General features: G+C 40.8%; 1 protein-coding gene across 1 annotated transcript; it reads right to left on the reverse strand.

The window, feature by feature from the left end:
* camlg (calcium modulating ligand) lies at positions 1 to 16,853 on the reverse strand. Its single transcript, XM_072263917.1, has 4 exons — positions 16,665 to 16,853; positions 7,673 to 8,133; positions 2,778 to 2,843; positions 1 to 1,840 (listed from the first exon to the last, which is right to left on the reverse strand). The coding sequence occupies exons 1-4, from the start codon at positions 16,813 to 16,815 to the stop codon at positions 1,649 to 1,651; spliced, it is 870 nt and encodes a 289-aa protein (XP_072120018.1). The 5' UTR covers positions 16,816 to 16,853; the 3' UTR covers positions 1 to 1,648.
* Between the last annotated feature and the right edge of the window lie 3,599 nt (positions 16,854 to 20,452).

Below are 20,452 nucleotides of genomic sequence, written 5' to 3' on the forward strand. Positions count from 1 at the left end.
CTAAATTCAACAAAAAGATCCACTCACTGTCATTCACCAAATTCAACCAAAGCAACATTTGTAAGCACAGGATTTGTTTTTTTTTAAAACCAGATGATTTAATGATTTAAAATAAAGACTCAATTAACCTGGAGTGACAGGTTAATTGCTTAAGGATTCATTCAGGGAAATACATGTTGATAGTCTTACAATGTATTTATAAGATATGGCAGCTCTCCTTCACTTCAAAGTTGCTTTTCTCATGAGCTGCTCATCACTGCTCATCATTGGTTTTGACAACATAGGATCTCGGAGTTGCCCCTTACTGAACAAAATCACATGCTATACAGCAGCTTCACCAAGATCTTTTTTTTAAAAACACATGCATACATGAATATTATTTTTTAAGTACCTCTTTACGGTAATGGTTCACAATTTAACTAGTAGCAATTTCTCATTTAAATGTTTAATGTAGAGAAGTCTGAACTTGATATGATTGCCTCGCAATCAAATTAACCTTTAATACATCTTCTAGTATTAAACAGCATGATTTGGAAAACAATAACAGACATCAAATCAAAAGGAAAATGAAATTGGTTTGAACTATGTAACAAGATTTTATTCAAGATTCCAGCATTTACCTTATCATAATGTGATATACTCTGCAGCAACACAAATAAGAGGCATTTTCCCCTTCACGTATTATGCAAGCACCCAGTATATAGAGAAAAAAAATTCACTGCTGTTCTTAAACATGACTTCCTTGTTGATTCATCCTGTTCCGTTGCTGGAGGGCAGCAGAGACTGAATAGCATTGAGAATACCTATGTATCATTGAACACTACAAAGTCACGTAAATGTAAAACCTGAGTGCTGGTTGTCAAATAAACTTTTATATCAGTGGCAGTTTTACTGGATAGATTTATACAAATAATTAGACCAAATACGTAAATTGTGATGCATCTAACTTTTAATGGATTTTGCATTGCAAAATAAAAACATTCACTTTGCTCTTGAATGGCTTACAGAAAACACAAAATCTAATATAAATACAAAACCTGGGTGAAATAATTTAATCACAATATGTACAATGAAAGAACAAACACTGAACAATCGAACTTTCAACTTTGAACAAGTTCACACTGAACTTTCCATTCAAACACAGTCCCAAACTGTAGAAACAAACATCAGATAAGTAGTCATTTATAGTGTCAACTTTTCAAAATGATACACTCTTTTGTTGTATTCTTAGTTCCCTTTGCATCACCAAATGGCTTGTGCTAATCATACAGATATAATATGAATATACAGTCAAGGTGAGGTTCTTAGTGCATTCTGAACTGCTTTTGTTTAAACTAGTAGTCGTAACAAACTACCTGATGCCAAACTTTGCAAAAATGAATTAAAGATAAAACATTTCTTGAAGTTCTTTCATTATGGCTTCCCAACCACATAGCTTATTTCTGTTGCTGAATCTTATTTTTCCTTCAACTATTATTTGAGTAAAGTGATCCGAGGGGATAAAAGTAACTGAGAGCCTCCAATAGCCTGAAAGACCAGTGTCTGTTAAGTCTAAAGGAACGAACGGCACAAACAGTATATACCGCAAGGGTAAATGGGAAAAAAAAACTTTTCTCACTTTTCCCTTCCCCTCCTGTGCTGAATGAAGTCAAGGTACATCAACTCCAAGAAAGAGAAGGATTTCATGGGAGAAGATAAAGGTGAAAAAATAGACACAAAGATCTGCAAATACATCTCCCATTTTCCCATATGTATCCATTGAGCGATTGATGACTTCTGCAGGGATTCCCGACAGAAGCAGGGCCGCAGTTAATACCGTTGTCTTTACCTTCTTCTCACTCTACAAAAGGAACAGAATTGTTATTACATATTTTAAAATATCTTCATTGTGTGATTCTTGCAGTCAATCAGGTTTGTGATGAAAAGGTAAAAACATGACCCTGATGGTGTGTCACCAATACTGAAGTGAATGGCAGCATTAACTAAACACAGACTGCACCTTTTATGGTGCAGTCCTCAATTTACCCTCTATTAACTGTTCACTGTCACACTAAACAGACAAAACAACAAGATGAAACTCACTCACTGGGAATGCAATGTATAGAAAAAAATGACTAAAAGTTATGCATTTTGTGAAATCAGTAGCTTTGTAAGTTACAAAGGTAGTGCACTAGAATGCAAGAGTAACATGTGATGTCAATAATCACTAGTGGATCATTGTGCATTTCAGTGGCTCTTTTTAAAAAAAGTCTTTTTAGTCATTCTGCAATGGGGGCTATTATTTTTTCCTGCAGTAGTTTATAAAAATAATCAATATATACTTCTATAAAAATCACCTGGAATTTAATCAACTTACATGACAGATATACCCTAAGTCACACAACACTTAATTATGTGAATGATGATTTCATACATTACCTTCAAATCAGTGGTAGCTGAAGAATGCTAACATTTCTTGATGCATGTATTGCATTTTTTCCCCAAGAACTGGACAGAAGCAAATCAATTCTAGGTAACTGAGGTAACATTTGCAAGATACATTACAAATGATGTGTAAAAAATTTGGAAGATACAAGATGTATACTATCTGCACCTTTTACCTTAATGTTTATTTTTGCTACAAATCAGAAGCTGAAGTTCTATCCAAACTGAAATCCAAACCAACTTTCAGGCCTTTTTTTAAAAGGCTATCTTGCTGCTACTAATTTCATGCTTTGTTGGAATTGTTTTTAAAGCTCCATCCTACTTAATTACATAGTGAAAGAATTAAATCTTACCTTCGGAAAGTACTTTGATAGACCAATATATGCAAGTTGAAGAGTCAGAAAGGGAGCAAAAATGGCCTGCAAGAAAAAGATTAATGAGTGAAAAAGCTACATGTGGAGCTGAGTTGAATGACCTTTTACAAACCCATTACAAGTGAAAGAGTGCATCATTAACTGTAAACTTCCAGAAGCATTGGCTCTGAATTTGCAGTGGTGAAACTGCTGTCCTGTGTTGTTTAATGCAGAAATTCTGAACATGCTAAAAGACTGAACTGTATTGCAGTACGAGTTTCAACAACTCCACAAGTTCAGGCGATACAGAGTTTGCAATTTAGAAATGTTTGGAAACACCAATGTGACATAACATTAATGTAAAAAGATGTCACAAACCAAAACATTGTGTTTCCTTTTATAGTCACGATACTGCGTAAGAATTCTTATTTTAATTTATAAATGCTTATTTCATTTGTTCCTTAAGAGCATTATCAGTTGAACAAATGAAATAAGTATTTATAAATTAAAATAAGAAAAACAGCATGTTTATATTGATAAGATTTATAGCTAAGATGTCAGGGACCATGACAAGTACAGCAAGAGGAACAACATTATAAAAGTTAACATTGCTATCCAAACCCACCTTTCATATCCTCTGCACAGCTGTGTTTTCTATAAGCACTACATCTAATAGCAATTACAATGATCAACAATTGGTTTCAAAACATTAATTAGCTATCTGGTGGCCTACTGCTCTGACATGACAATGATTATCTAATCACTGGGTCTGAACAATTCTGTATAACTACACAAAATTTATTCCCCCAACGACTGTGAAAAGAACCCAATACAATACTTATTGCAATCTTCATTCTCAAAATAATTAACAGAACAGTTTCTGGATCTCAGAAGATGCTCAAAGACACCCATTTTAATGAAATAAATTATTCATTCAATGCAGCGTTCATTTTACATAAAATCAATTATTTCCTATATTCAAAATGCTATTGTCAATCTCAACAACATCAATTTGAACAATTTTTTAAAACTTGTTTTAAACTTTTCAAGTTTTTAAACTAACTTTTTAAAAAGTTACTGGAGTGCCCCTCTACTTCCTAGAGATTTTAATCTAAAGTTTCCAAGAAATAAAACAAGTATTAGCAATGATTGCTTGATCTTTCTGATACTTTCATTCATTATGGTTTCTGCCTCTCAGTTTAAGTCGAAAAAGTGTTTTTTTCATACAATACCCTCCAGGGAAATAGGACATAATTGTAGATAGGACCTTTTATCAGTTATAAAATCAATGAAATCTTTTGCAACCACCAGCATCTTTCTCTTGAAATTCACAAACAACTGAGAAATAGTAGACTTGACTGGGTGGCAAATATTTTAAAAATTGAAATTTGGATTTGAATTCTTACTTAATTGTATCCATTTTATTTGTCATATCATAAATCTAGATAGATATTTTATTGATCCCAAAGGAAATTACAGTCACAGTAGCATTATAAGGGCACAGATTGACAAATATTAGAAGAGAAGAAAGAAAGAATAAAAAATAATTTACCTCAAACAGTCTAACAGCTGGGGGTCATCACCTCCCCGGCTAGAAGTTGACTCATTATAAAGCCTAATGGCTGAGAGCAAGAATGACCTCATATACTCCAAAGAGTGGCGCAGTTGTCTTAGTTCATTACTGAAAGTGCTCCTCTGTTCAGCCAAGGTGGCATACAGAGGGGGAGAAACATTGCCCAGAACTGCCAGGATTTTCTGTAGGGTCCTGTGTTCTACCACAGCCTCCAGTGTGTCCAGTTTAACTCCTATAACAGAATCAGCCTTTCTAATCAGTTTATTGAGCCAGTTGGCACCACCCGTGTTGATGCCATTGCCCCAGCACACCACTGCATAGAAGATTGTACTGGCGACATCAGAACTGGTAGAACATGTGAAGAACATTTTTCCTACATTTATCTTATAAAACTAACAAGTCCCAACTCAACAAATAGTAACTTTAGTACCAGCAGAGATAACTGAGCACTGCAGAACACTGAGGTGGGCGGTAAAGCAGAGGGATCGAGGAATACAGGTCCACAATTCCTTGAAAGTGGCATCACAGGTTGATAGGGCTTTTTGGCACACTGGCCTTCATAAATCAGTGCGCGGAGTACAAGAGTTGGGACGATATGTTAGAGTTGGTGAGGCCAAATTTGGAGTATAGTCTGTAGCTCTGGTCACCTACCTACAGGAAAGATGTCAATAAGCTTGAAAGAGTGCAGAGAAAATTTACAAGGATGCTGCCAAGACTTGAGGACCTGAGTTATGGGGAGAGGTTGAATAGGTTAGGACTTCACTCCTTCTTAATCTTGCGTACCTCTATTAGAGGTATATAAGATTATGAAAATATAGTTAGGGTGAATCATGCAGGCTTTTTCCAGAGGCTGGGTGAGACTAGAACAAGAGGCCATAGGTTAAGGGTGAAAGGTGAAATATTTAAGTGGAACCTCAGGGGAACTACTTCACTTGGAGTGGTGCAAGTGTGGAATGAGCTGGCAGTAGAAGTGTTGGATGCGGGTTCAACTGCAATATTTAAGGAAAGTTTGGACAAGTAAATGGATGAGGGGGTATGGACCACTATGGTGTGGGTCCGGGGAGATGAGACTACGCAGTAAAACAGGCTGGCATGGATTGGACGGGCCAAAGAGCCTGTTTCTGTGCTGTACGATTATAAAACCAAACCGTAAAACTTCAACATCTGAATTCACAAATGACACTGACAAGAATATTTTGAAAACTAAATCAAATCATTTAATGTATTTTTTTCTAAAATAATCATTGGTAATATCAATAAGAAACTGATTTCTGGAAATAAAGAGTACCAATATAAATGACTGGATTCTACCATCCATCATGATGAAGATAATGTTTGTTACTAAACTAAAAAAAATTCAAAATTTAGCTTCACCAACATTCTCAAAGACCTAACTGTCCTTGGAAAACTGTCCATGTTGCAAAGTCAGTCATTCCAAGGTGTATTTATTGTCATCCCTGGTGTTAGGAAGTTCACTGAGAACTAAATCACATGGAAAAATTCTTATAAAACATACCACAAGATATGAAATAGCTTCTCCCCACAAAAAAAGCATGGAAGTTTGCCAAGCTGTTACTTTAGCTCAGTAAAACATTGAAAACAAACCTCATGTAACAAAGCTTAACCTATGTCCTGTAATAAAATAATTTGTAATGAAGCATATGGCAGGTACAGTGTACTGAAATTTTCCAAATTTATGCCAGCACAAAGGCTGATCCACGAGTCCCTGTACATAACAGCATTCCTATAAAACAACAAAACCAGGGATTGTCATGGAATATGTCCAGGTACACAATGTAATTGAATCGAAATTTAATAAAAGACTTGTCTTCAGCAGTATCTCAGGTGCAAGATGAAGGAAATGTTTTAGCCGAATAGTGCCTTGTCAAAAGCTTTCTGCAAAACTGCATTCCGTTCTGCCTTTATTGTATGTATTAACTGGCAATCAATTACAAAACTTTCGCTCAACACACATAAAAATTGCTGGTGAATGCAGCAGGCCAGGCAGCATCTTTAGGCAGAGGTACAGTCGACGTTTCGGGCCGAGACCCTTCATCAGGACGAACTGAAAGAAGAGATAGTAAGAGATTTGAAAGTAGGAGGGGAGGGGGAGATCCAAAATGATAGGAGAAGACAGGAGGGGGAGGGATGGAGCTAAGAGCTAGAAAGTTGATTGGCAAAAGGGATATAAGAGGATCATGAGACGGGAGGCCGAGGGAGAAAGAAGGGGGATGGGGGGGAAGCCCAGAGGATGGGCAAGGAGTATAGTGAGAGAGACAGAAGGAGAAAAAGGAGAGAGAGAAAAGAATTTTTTAAAAATATAAATAAGTAACAGATGGGGTACGAAGGGGAGGTGGGGCATTAACGGAAGTTAGAGAAGTCAATGTTCATGCCATCAGGTTGGAGGCTACCCAGACGTAATATAAGGTGTTGTTCCTCCAACCTGAGTGTGGCTTCATCTTGGCAGTAGAGGAGGCCGTGGAAAGACATATCAGAATGGGAATGGGACGTGGAATTAAAATGTATGGCCATTGGGAGATCCTGCTTTCTCTGGTGGACACAGCGAAGGTGTTCAGCAAAACAGTCTCCCAGTCTGCGTCGGGTCTCGCCAATATATAGAAGGCTGCATCGGGAGTACCGGACACAGTATATCGCCCCAGCCGACTCACAGGTGAAGTGTCGCCTCACCTGGAAGGACTGTCAGGGGCCCTGAATGGTGGTAAGGGAGGAAGTGTAAGGGCATGTGTAGCACTTGTTCTGCTTACACGGATAAGTGCCAGGAGGGAGATCAGTGGGGAGGGATGGGGGGGACGAATGGACAAGGGAGTCGCTTAGGGAGCGATCCCTGCGGAAAGCAGAGGGGCGGGGAGGAAAGATGTGCTTAGTGGTGGGATCCCGTTGAAAGTGGCGGAAGTTACGGAGAATAATATGTTGGACCCGGAGGCTGGTGGGGTGGTAGGTGAGGATAAGGGGAACCCTACTCCTAGTGGGGTGGCGTGAGGATGGGGTGAGAGCAGATGTGCGTGAAATGGGAGAGATGCGTTTGAGAGCAGAGTTGATGGTGGAGGAAGGGAAGCCCCTTTCTTTAAAAAAAGGAGGACATCTCCTTCGTCCTGGATTGAAAAGCCTCATCCTGAGAGCAGATGCGGCGGAGACTTTCGCTTTAATGTCTCATTTGGTTAATTCGCATCTCTCTGTGACTGTGATAGCATATTCTTCCATTTGCTAAGGAATGCCATAGGTCCTTTGCAAGCTTACATAAAAGAAATCCCTATGAAAATGCGTTAAGTATTTTACAGTAGAAACTAGACACAGTACTTACCAGATATTTGCATACAAAGATTCTAACCATTAAGGCTAGAAGAGCACTACCCACCAAGCGGAAAACTCGGAACGTGCCAAATTCTTCATTTTCACCTCCATTCTCCTGACCAGGCTTTTCACTCATCAGTTGATTTCGAAGTTTCATTGCTTCATCAAAGCGTGATATATACTGCTCCATACCACGGCGGGAAGAATGCTCTAGTGACACATCTGATGTTCCCAGGTCCTGACTTCCCGGACCCAAATCATCGTCAACCTCATTAGTTTTGTTAATTGAGTCTTTTCTGTCTGCAGAATATGGCCCCTGATTCTCTGTTCCATTAGCATAATGAATGGATGCCACTGAACCATCAGATTCGTCTGAAATTCCTGGAGTTCTTTTGGATAAGCCTGAAGTCAACAGAGATTCTGTTTTCTCCAGTTCATATGGTGGAAGAGAATCTGCTCGGTTCCCCTCTTCTGCATATAAGGAAACAAGAAAATACTGTATTTATCTTTCAAGTATAATTAAATAAGTATTCAAAACGTATGATAAAAAAATCACTGACATTTGATTTTTTAAGTTGGCATGTTACAAGGTTACTTCCAATTCTAGGTCCTCATTTTTATTTTAACAATTTATGTTGAATCTGATGAAGAGCTTTTAGAAGCCCATATAACATTGTATACCAGAACAGCTGATCAGATTTATGGTAGGATCTTCATATCTAGTATGCCTTTTTATTGGGAAGAGCAAAGCATTACAAAACTTAAATTTGATATATTTGTATTTTCACTTTTAATAAGCATTCACAACACAGTCAAATTTCTAATTCAACCTGAATAATTGTACAGATCATTTCAAAGCTGCTACCTGGTTCCCATGAGAATGTTTGCCAGTTCATTGCATGAAGCAAATCTAAAGTATAAATTACAAGCTAAATTATGTTTCTGGCAATTGGTTACCGTATGATGCACCCTGCTATATGAATATGCTTGTCTACAACCCGTGAAGAGCACCCTTAACTGCTTGCCTAGGCATGCCTGGGTGGGATGGATTCCACTGCACCACCCCAGAACAGAAGGGCAGTGTACTAAAGTGTGCTATCCCAGAAGTATTGTATTGGCCATCTTACACCATCACTAACTGCATTATGCTCCTGTTGAACCCAGAATCAAACACTTGCTGTCAAGGGCAATCTACTGAGCTCGGTATTTTAGAGAGGGGTCTGAGGAGACAGAAAAATAACAGAAGGGCATAAACCATGCGGAGATAGAAACAAAGAAAACTAACAGCACAATACAGGACCTTCAGCCCACAATGCTGTTCCGAACATGTTCTTACTTTAGAAATTACCTAGGGTTACCCAGAACCCTCTATTTTTCTGAGCTCCATGTACCTATCCAGGAGTCTCTTAAAAGACCCTATCGTATCCGCAAATTAAAAAAAACTGAATACAAGGGATAACAAATTCTCAGTGGTCACACTTGCTTCATTTAAAGTACTTAGTGATTAAGTCTAAATAACAAGAAAATAGTCTTCTTATTTTCATTTAGAGATACAGTGCGGAATAGGCCCTTCGAGCTGCACCGCACAGCAATCCCTGACAAAACTGATTTATCCCTAACCTAATCACTGGACATTTACAATGACCAATTAACCACCCCAGTACATCCTTGGACTGTGGGTGGAAACCAGAGCACCTGGAGAAAACTCATGCATGCCATGGAGAGATTGTCAAGGATGAGGTTACAGAGTACCTGGAGGCATATGACAAGATAGGCAGAGCTCAGCATGGTTTCCTTAAAGGAAAATCCTGCCTAACAAACCTATTGCAATTTTTTGAGGAAATTACAAGTAGGCTAGACAAGGGAGATGCAGTGGGATGTTGTATATTTGGATTTTCAGAAGATCTTTGACAAGGTGCCGCACATGAGGCTGCTAAAGATAAGAGCCCATGGAATTACGGGAAAGTTACATACGTGGATAGAGCGTTGGCTGATTGGCAAGAAACAGAGTGGGAATAAAGGGATCCTGTTCTGGTGGGCTGCCGGTTACCAGTGGTTTTCCACAGGAGTCCGTGTTGGGGCCGCTTCTTTTTACATTGTACATCAATGATTTGGATTATGGAATAGATGGCTTTGTGGCTAACTTTGCTGATGAAAGAAGGATAAGTGGAGGGGCCGGTAGTGCTGAGGAAACAGACAGTCTGCAGAGAGACTTGGATAGACTGGGAGAATGGGCAAAGAAGTGGCAAATGAAATACAATGTTGGAAAGTGTATGGTTATGCACTTTGGTAGAAGAAATAAACAGGCAGGCTATTATTTAAATAGTGAGAGAATTCAAATTTCTGAGATGCAACGGGACTTGGGAGTCCTTGTGCAGGATACCCTTAAGGTTAACCTCCAGGTTGAGTCGGTAGCGAAGAAGGCGAATGCAATGTTGGCATTCATTTCTAGAGGAATAGAGGATAAGAGCAGGGATGTGATGTTGAGGCTCTATAAGGCACTGGTAAGACCTCACTTGGAGTACTGTGGGCAGTTTTTGGCTCCTTATTTAAGAAAGGATGTGCTGACGTTGGAGAGGGTTCAGGGAAGATTCACTAGAATGATTCCGGGAATGAGAGGGTTAACATATGAGGAACGTTTGTCCGCTCTTGAACTGTACTCCTTGAACTGTAGAAGAATGAGGGGGGACCTCACAGAAACATTTTGTATGTTGAAAGGCATGGACAGAGTGGATGTGGCAAAGTTGTTTCCCATGATGGGGGAGTCTAGTACGAGAGGGCATGACTTAAGGATTGAATGGCGCCCATTTAGTACAGAGATGCGAAGAAATTTTTTTAGCCAGAGGGTGGTGAGTCTGTGGAATTTGTTGCCACGGGCAGCAGTGGAGGCCAAGTCATTGGGTGTATTTAAGGCAGAGATTGATAGGTATCTGAGTAGCCAGGGCATCAAAGGTTATGGTGAGAAGGCGGGGGAGTGGGACTAAATGGGAGAATGGGTCAGCTCATGATAAAATGGCAGAGCAGACTCGACGGGCCGACTGGCTGACTTCTGCTCCTTTGTCTTATGGTCTAACATATAGATTCCTTAGAGATGGCACCAGAATTGAACTCCAAACTCCGACGCCCCGAGCTGTAATAGCGTCACGCTAACCTCTATGCTACTGTGAGGTACCTACATTCACCCACACATTAACACTCTCCTGACGCTTCAATGAAAAATGTGAGAAACAATACAGTGAAGCTGATGATAAAGCCACATGGTAAAAGTGGCTTAGGTATTCCTGATATACAGGCAATGTATTTTACGTTAACTTTGCTATTCCAAGAGATAAAGCACCAGAAGGACAGTCAGGGACTTAAATCAGGATCATAATAGCCTTCCTGGAATTGCAATGTCAGTGGAGCAAATGGTAACAGTGCATCTTGAAAATTAATAATTTAGTTTCGCTGCAGGTGGCGAAAACAAAAAAACTTTCCCTCATAAATCGATTGGATCTACTGGAAGTGTCCAATGCAAACTTGAAATGACATGTCCCCAATGTAGAGGTTGGTTGGCAAATGCAATGTGGAAAACTGTTTCAGCTGCTGATGGGCTACAAGTAGGGTTCATGGGGAATTCAGTGTTAAGAATTAATGACCAGAGGAGAAACCATGTTAGTTTTAAACATGTATTCCAACCAGCAACGGGAAACAATGATACTTATACTACACATAGATTGGGTAAATTAGATTAAAACCACTACTCAATAACAGGAAAAAAAAACATAAAGATTCAATCTGTCTGGTGTTCCAACACATTGACCGAAAGAAGAAATTTGCCAATTGTTAGGAGACAAGAGTTATTATGAAGTATATATTATACAGGTGTCCCTCGCTTTTCAAACGTTCGCTTTATGAAACCTCGTTGTTACGAAAGACCTACATTAGTTACCTGTTTTTGCTAACAGAAGGTGTTTTCACTGTTACGAAAAAAGGCAGCGCGCGCCCCAAGCAGCCGCTCCTCCCTCGGAACTGCATTCTCGCCGGCATTGCTTAATCATGTGCCTGTGAGCAGCCGTTAGCAAGGTGAGTTCTACGGTATCAGAAGAGCATGTAAGGGTGTTAAACAGCGTAAAACTAGACATAATTAAGCATTTTGATCGTGGTGAACGAAGTAAGGACAAAGTGAGTTTGGCTTGTGGAAGTTGATGAAGATGATATTGAAGAGGTTTTGGCATCCCATGACCAAGAACTGATAGATGAAGAGCTGATGCAATTGGAAGAGAAAAGGATAACAATCGAAACCGAATGCAGTAGCCAACGGACTGAAAGTGAAGTTGTCCAGGAACTGAACGTGAAGCAACTGCATGAGATGATAGAAAAATGCGTGAGGCTAAGCAGTCAAGCATACTGTCGTTTTTTAAGCCTTCCACATCAGACAACGAACCCCCACCTTCAACATCGAGGCAGGCAGACGTAGAAGATGAGCTGCCTGCCCTGATGGAAACGGACGACGATGAGATGACACCCCAGTGTCTCACCACCCCAACTCCTGGGCCGTGGACCAATACATTGCTGCGGTAGCTGGGGCGCACTCAACACATCTTTAAGAAAAATGCCAAAATAAACAAGCTAGTTAATTAGGTGCCACCCAGCACGTAAATGTCAGCCCAGATCAGAGACGATTGTGTCACCTCTGATCTGGGCCGACATTTACGTGCCAGGCGGCATCTAATTAATTAGCTTGTTTATTTCGACTTTTTTCTTAAAGATGTGCTGGGTGTGCCCCGGCCACCGCTGCATTCTCCGCGGCAATGTATCGGTCGGTGGCCTGGAGGGTGGGGACCACTGCACCACCCCAACCTCCAACGACTCAGCCTAACACATCATCATCAGTGTGCTCGGCACTGTATTCACAAGTGATACTACACTGTACATACATTATTTCTACTTTATATTGGCTGTGTATTGTTATGTGTTATTTGGTATGATTTGGCAGCTTCATAGCTTAAAGGTTACTGGAGAGAGTATTTCTGCCGAGAGCGCTTGCGTGAGATTTTTCGCTACGGAAAACAGTGCCGGCAATGATTGTAGACACGTATTTCTACTTTACATTGGCTGTGTATTTCTCATATCATTCCTGCTTTCACTATATGTTACTGTTATTTTAGGTTTTATGTGTTATTTGGTATGATTTGGTAGGTGTGTATGTGTGTGTAAAGAAGTCAGTTATGACTTTTCTGATAGGTATATTTCAGATATATAAACCACATTTAATACAGTATTGAAAACAAACTGATTTTCCTGTTTTAATTCGCCAGCTGTTCCAGCACACTATTTTGTATCAGTTTTCAAAATATTTATATGCTCACATGGTTCAAAATATTTACATGCCCCCATGGTTTAAAGCCAAGAAATAGTACTCGACCAGAAATTATAAAACTGAAGCACGCAAGCATTATAAACAAGCACCAATTGCAAAGTAATTTGTCAACAACCTTCCCTTCAACATCAGCAAAATGAAGAGAGCTGGTCATCAACTTCTGGAAGGGAGGGAGGCAGTGTAGTGCACATGCCCCAGTTTACATCAGTACAGTAGTGTGAGGTTGAAAGCTTCATGTTCCAGGGAATGATCATCACCAATACCCGGTCCTGGTCCAACCATAGATGCCATGGCCAAGAAAACTCACCAATGTGTCTGCTTCCTTCAGAAGCTAAAGCAATTTGGCATGTCCTCATTGAAACTTGCCCATCTTTAATCGGTACACCACAGAAAGCATCCTACCTGGATGCAGAACGGCTCAGTACGGCAACTGCTCTATACATGATTGCAAGAAACTGCAGAGAGTTGTGAGCACAGCTCAGTACATCACAGAAACCAACCTCCCCTCCATGAACTCTCCATCTGCACTTCTCACTGCCTCAGTAAAGCAGCCAACATAATCAAAGACCCCACCCACGCCAAATATTCTCTCTTCTCCCCTCTCCCATTGGGCATAAAATATAAAAGGCTGAAGGTAAGTACCACAAGGTTCAAACAGTTTTTACCCCACAAACCTACTGAATGGCTGTAAGTATGACAAGATGGAATCTTAACCTCACAATCTTTCTCACAATTTGAGCAGTATGCAAGACAAGCACATGTTCTGCCAGTGACAATAATAAACCAATTCTAATTACAGGTTTCCCCCGCCATCCGAAGGTAGAGCGTTCCTATGAAACGGTTCGTAAGCCGAAATGTCGTATAGCGAAGAAGCAATTACCATTTATTTATATGGGAAAATTTTGTGAGCGTTCGCAGACCCAAAAATAACCTACCAAATCATGCCAAATAACACATAAAACCTAAAATAACAGTAACATATAGTAAAAGCAGGAATGATATGATAAATACACAGTCTATATAAAGTAGAAATACTTCTCTATAACGATTGCCTGCACAGATCTCCGTAGCGAAAATCTCACGCAAGCGGTCTCGGCAGAAAATCTCACGCAAGTGCTGTTGGCATAAACGCGCTCTCCAGTAACCTTTAAACTATAAAGCTGCCAATTCTACCAAATAACATGTAAAAATACACAGCCTATATAAAGTAGAAATAACGTATGTACAGCATAGTATCACTCACTGGAATTGCGAAGACATTGAGCACACTGATGATGGTGTGTTAGACTGAGTCATCACAGGTTGGGGTGGTGCAGTGGCCCCCACCCTCCAGATGCAATCGCCTCTGATCTGCACCGACATTTACGTGCCGGGCAGCACCTAATTAATTAGCATGTTTATTTCGGCTTTCTTCTTAAAGATGTGCTGTGTGCCTCCCGGCTACTGCTGCATTCTCCGCAAATCGGTACAGTATCTGTCCACAGCCTGGGTGTTGGGGTGGTGGGACACGGGGGTGTCATCTCATCATCGATCAGGGCAGGCAGCCCATCTTCTCATATGACTGCCCGCCTCGATGTCGACGGTCGAGGTTCGTCGTCTGCTGTGGCTGATGTGGAAGGCTTGCTTGACTGCTGAGCCTTGTGCATTTTTCTATCATACAGTTCTTTGTAAGGACTCAAACCATCTTGCAAATATCCCCTAAACCTACGTACGCTTTCAAAATTAAAGTCGTACTTTATCATTGCAGCAAAAATCTCACGCAGTTGCTTCACTTTCTGCATTCGGTTTCGATTGTTATCCTTTCCTCTTCCAATTGCATCAGCTCTTCATCTATCAGTTCTTGGTCATGGGATGCCAAAACCTCTTCAACATCATCTTCGTCAACTTCCACAAGCCAAACTCACTTTGTCCTTGCTTCATTCACCACGATCGAGACGCTTAATTATGTCTAGTTTTACGCTAAGTGTAACACCCTTACTCTTTCAGGCTTTTCCGACACCTTAGAACTCATCTTACAAACGGCTGCTCAATGCAACGTGTTAATACAATGCCGTTCCGAATCCGGGGAACAGCAGCTGCTCGGGGCGCGCGCTGCCTTTCTTCGTAACAGTAAAAACACCTTCTGAAAGCGAAAACGATACTAATGTAGGTCTTTCGTAACAGTGAGGTTTCGTAAAGCGAACGTTCGAAAAGCGGGGGACACCTGTAATCCCAAACTGCTGTAGTCACAAACTTTAATCAATTCAGGGATTATATATACTTACAGAGATAGTGATTCATCAAGATTGGAGTGTTTTCTGACAGCAAATTTAGATATACTGACAAAAGGCATGTTCTGGGAGTACCAGGAAAGGTCTGCATCAAAGCTGAGAACACTGTGAACAGTTCTGGACAGAAAACACTGGATATGTGGAAGAATTCATTGTTGCCTTCTAGTCTTGAAGTAGAAGATGGATTTAGAATCCACAGAGTTAATGATAAAGTGAATCCAGGGAAATCTATTTCCACTTTTTTTTACTTGCCTGAAGTTTTTCTGGGCTTCAACATTTACCTATCATCTTAATTTTAAGCACTTTAAGTATATAGCTTTTATTTAGAAAAGAAAGAAAAAGTACATTTCTAAGTAATGTAATTAATGAAGCAGAATAGGAAATATCTAAATTGCAAGCATAGAAATTTAAAGTTCAAAGTGCAAAACACTGTTCCATTTGTTCCAAGGTTACTGAAGACCATTATTCAGAAATGGAAGATACATCACTGTATCTTTAAGTGTCAAAAATCTGTCATTTCAACTAGCAAAATAATTCTAGCTGTGTCATGCCTACACAAAACTGCAAGACACCCTCAGAAAATAGCAAACCCTCAGAAGCTTAAGATTCATATTATCGTTCAAGTGCAAGATCTTGTTCCCGTTAGTAAAGGATATAGCTTAAAGCTCATAGCTTTTACTGAATTTGTGCAATCACAGGCAATCAGGTGTAGGCATATCATCCTCAAACTATTATCCTGTATTAATCCTATTCTTCTCAACTATATAGTAGAAAACTAGCCTACACACCTAGGTTTCTCACAAGTAGTGGGCAAACCTCCAGATGTGATCAAGATCTCAAATTCTTGATTTTTCTTTTAAACGTGCAAATGGGCCCCAACCACCCCAACCATTTGTCTTGGCGTGGCATTGGATATTAACGCCAACACATCACCACATTTTTCAAAAACGTTTAATCCAATTTTCCGTAATCGGTATTAAGAATTTGCAGGAAAAACTCAGTGGGTCGAGCAGTTGTGAAGGGGAAGGAACGATGGACGTTTCGGGTCAAAACGCTGCTGAGGGAACAGATGCTGCTCGACCTGCTGTGTTGCTCCAGATTCCAGGATCTGCATTGCCTTCCAACCTTTGTCTGATATTCAGTGCGCGGTAATCGCGCCTAGTTTCAAAAGAGTGGCTGCGTTTCATTGTTTGTTGCGCTATTGTTATCAGTAACAATGGTTCTGCCTACTAATTCTGTGTACAGTATGTGAATCGCTGGAGCTGAAGGCGGAGGGAGCTCCCCACCGCCAGTGACCGCTGCTCAGCCGCTTACCAAGGGCCTGAGCTTGGGCCCCAGGCCGCGCGTCCTCCACCCGCTCGCTAACTCACCCGCCCCGTTTTTGCTGAAGCCCATGATTCGGTTCAGCCGATCCTCCGAGTTCAGGAGCAGCTTCCTCCGACGGAGTTCGGCTCTCCGCCGTGCCGAACTCATCTTTTTCTGGTCGTCTCCACCGTCCAAGGTGCCGCCAGCGCTCTCCATCCCCGCCGAGTGAGCGCGGCCGCCGCGGCGCCGCCTTGTCTGGGCGCACGGCGATGACATCACAGAGACCATGGCTGGGGTTGGGGCCGGAGGGCGGAACCGCCCCTGGCCTGTTATCACCAAGGTTTTCTTGCATGTAAGTTTATCTGTAAACCGAGTGAATCTGTGTCACCACGCCAGCTTTCGAAAGCCAGAGCGACGCCCACTCCTGAACAAAGGCTGCTGCTCTGCTCATGTACAACGCACAGCAGTGAATGGGCAGAATATTCCTTCACTGACAATGAAGTCAAATAGGAACTCGATGAAAGCCTGCGGAAGACATTCAAAAAGCCAAAATAAAAAGCGGTGGCATATTTTGGGGAATGATGCAAATGTTTAAACTTAATAAGTAGAGTATTTTTATTATATTAATAATGGAGGCTCGCAATCTGAAACGTGGAATGTTTTTTTTCGTCTCCCGTGTACGCTGTCTGGCCTGTTGTGTTCCTCCCGTATTTTGTGTGTGTAACTATGTATTTTTATTAATACTAAGCACGATTATATTTTGTAGTTAATGTAAGAGTCTGAAGATGTGAGGTCATGGACCCTATACAGATCAGGGAGGAGGAAGTGTTTTCTTTGTTGATGAAAATTAGGGTGGATAAATCCACAGTGCCTGACAATGTGTTGCCTCTGACACTGGGAGGCAACTGCAGAAATTGCAGAGGTGTTCAGTAGGAGTTAAACATGAATGGCTATCCACTGCTGGGTATCTTGTTAAATTTAAATAAATGGCTGCTGCAGATATTGATGGATTTAGGAAAAAGGCTGGTAAATGGGGTTGAGTCTTAGATCAGCATGATTGAATTTCAGAGCAGGCAATTGCCTACTGCTGCATCTCAGTTACTAAGCTTTTTATCATCAGTAGAAATAAATTTTCTGAATTCATACAATATTCTTGTCCGACTAGTGTACTGAGCACTTGTGGACAGAAGGGATGGTTTCCACTGGAACTGGAGGGGAACTAATATCCTAGGACGAAGGTTGCTAGTGCTGCATGGTGACGGCGGGGGGGGGGGGGGGGGTTAGAAATTGCAGGGGGATGTGTTCATCAGAATGTGTCTGGTCTGGAGGAACAACCTTTTAACCCCTTCTGAACAGACAAGAATGAGGCTAACCTTGTCATACATCAGGAATATTCTTGAAATGATCCAAGACTGCTGCAAGCACATGGAATAATGGTAGCACGCGAACCCAGCACAACCATCAGAATGGCTCCTCCTGGGACCCAAGGACCCAACAGCCCTGGTGGAGAGAACAAACGTAATACACTGTGCCAGATCCAGTGAGGAGACTGCTCCATACACCATGCGTGACAGACGGGGAGACATCTATCCACGAGACCTCATGAACATCAGCTAGTCGTAAGGAACATGGACCTCTGTCTCTTATGAAGACCAAGGAGGATACAAGTTCATCTGGGAAACCACAAAAACCCTGGCAGAAGTGCAATACAAGAAATCAAGAGAATTCTTGGAAGCTTGTTTTTCAACAGAAGACTATTAACAAGCATATTGAACAGGACGCAATTTATGAAACTAGGCGTCTGCGGGATTGGTGCTGAGGGTGACCACAGATACCTGAAGGCCCAATGCTGACAACGACCAATAACAGAGATCACTTGGCTATCGGGTTGGCTGGGACCCAGCAGAGATTAGCGGCCCGCGCGATAGCCAACCAAACAGAACAACGAGTCAAACCAATATAAACGCAAGTACTCTGCTGACACAGTCACTTCGACCATGACAAAACGTTTGCCACCTCATGTCCCGGTTCAGCGAATAAGTATCTGTTGGTAATGTTTGAGAATTTGGATCTAAATGTCTATTGATGTGTTGCCAAACAAAGGGTTATTAAATAAATCAAAGCTCACAAATTTGGTGGTACAGTAATGTACTGGAAAGGATTGAGGATTGTTAGAGAGACAAAGTACAGAAATAAATCAGACATTTTTCAGTTGGAAGGCGGGGGCCAGTGGGATTCATGTGATTCCCAAGTGTTCCAAATCTACTTCAATGATTAGGAGAGGAATCCAAGATTGCTGATGATGCAAAACAAAGTTACAGTGTGTGGCGTGAGGAAAATGTAGAAAGGCTTTGTGGGATATAGACAGGTTAATTGAATAGGCAAGGGAGTGTCAGAATAAAAATAGAGATGTCCTCTTCCAAATGCTTAAAGCCCAAGCGAGACTGCATCTGTAGTTCTGCCCTCAGTGCCTCAGGAAGGATGTACTGGCAGAGAAGGTTCATCAGACTGATTCAGGAGAGGTGGGTTTGTATCCTTGGAGCTGCATCATCCAACAGTTACGTAAAAGCTTCTCGGAGAGATAGTACCATTAGAAACAGCACTTTTAACCGTCGGTTCCCTGACATCCCAGACACTTGTGTTAAATGTTTAGAAGAAAAAAGTACTCTGTTTCACTGTGTATGGGACTGCCCAAAATTTAAAAAAAATACTGGAAAACAGTTGTTCAGACTGTATCTGAGATTGTTGGAGTAAAGGTGCCTCACCAAGCAAAATGTGTGTACAAGGTATATATCCAAAGAACTTCACTGTTAGTTCAAAACAGTCAATTTTAATTGACTTTGGACTCCTGCAGGCCAGGAGGGTGATAGCTTTATCTTGGAGAAAAATGGATATACCTTTGATACGTGTACGGGTGAAGGAGATGGCATCTTGTATTGTAGAGACTGACTTACATAACTAGAGGAAGGGCAGGAGAATTTGAAAATGTGTGAAAACCCTTATTGGAGTTTCTTGGACATCACGGTGCACAGTCATTTTGAAATAGCTGTGTTGTTGAGTGCTTCTGTGGTTTTTTTCTGATGTGTTTTTATTTTATTTCTTTGTTAAATATGTGAAGTATGTGAAATGTTATATTTCTTTTTCTTTGATGATTGTGGAAAAACATGAGGACATGTTTCACTATTTAGTTTAATTATTATTGTTTATTTGTATATGTGAAATATATGTAAAATTCAATAAAAAAGTTAAGGAACAGCACTTTTCATATAGAGTAACCTCAATGCAGATGAATTACATCATAAAAATAATGTCCACAGATTTGATTGATATTAGGTGTCATTTTCATTATAATGTGGCTATAAGCTCAGTTTAAAAATATATGTGGATCAGGAGCAGTCATTGATAACATTTCTATGCAATGAATTGGCTTGAAGCTGACCAATAGTAGTAGAGTCAGGTATTCCATATTGTACTCGAGAGAAATTAGTTTATAATTGCAGACTCTTTTCTTTGAAGGATGCTTTGACAGGGGTCCTTGCATAGCACCATTGTAACTTGCTTTCGCAAGTGATTTAAATTCTACGCCACATTCCTGGTGTTTTGTTTTCATGTCTGTCTGTCTGGGTACCATATCCGATGCGGACTTTGGTGACCATGGTTTTCCATATAGATCTATCCCTCGTCCTTTGGATGACTTCCATTTCCTCGATGTGTAGCCACCTGGCTATGCTTTTGATGTCCATTAGCCGAGGTCTTCCTCCAGGTTTGCACCCCTCAATCTTTCCAGAGAGTATGAGTTTTTCTAGTTCATCTTTCTGCATGATGTGTCCTAGGAATCTGAGTTGTCTTTCTC

The sequence above is a fragment of the Mobula birostris genome, chromosome 7, assembly GCF_030028105.1.
Source record: "Mobula birostris isolate sMobBir1 chromosome 7, sMobBir1.hap1, whole genome shotgun sequence".
Classification (NCBI taxonomy): domain Eukaryota; kingdom Metazoa; phylum Chordata; class Chondrichthyes; order Myliobatiformes; family Myliobatidae; genus Mobula; species Mobula birostris.

Excerpts from the sequence above, each read along its gene's own strand:
- camlg (XM_072263917.1), bottom strand. The coding sequence starts at position 16,815 with ATGGAGAGCGCTGGCGGCACCTTGGACGGTGGAGACGACCAGAAAAAG. Across the intron at positions 8,134-16,664 it reads CTTCAGCAAAAACGGGGCGG|AAGAGGGGAACCGAGCAGAT; the intron begins GTGAGTTAGCGA and ends CCTTATATGCAG. Across the intron at positions 1,841-2,777 it reads TATCAAAGTACTTTCCGAAG|AGTGAGAAGAAGGTAAAGAC; the intron begins GTAAGATTTAAT and ends TTCCTTTTGTAG.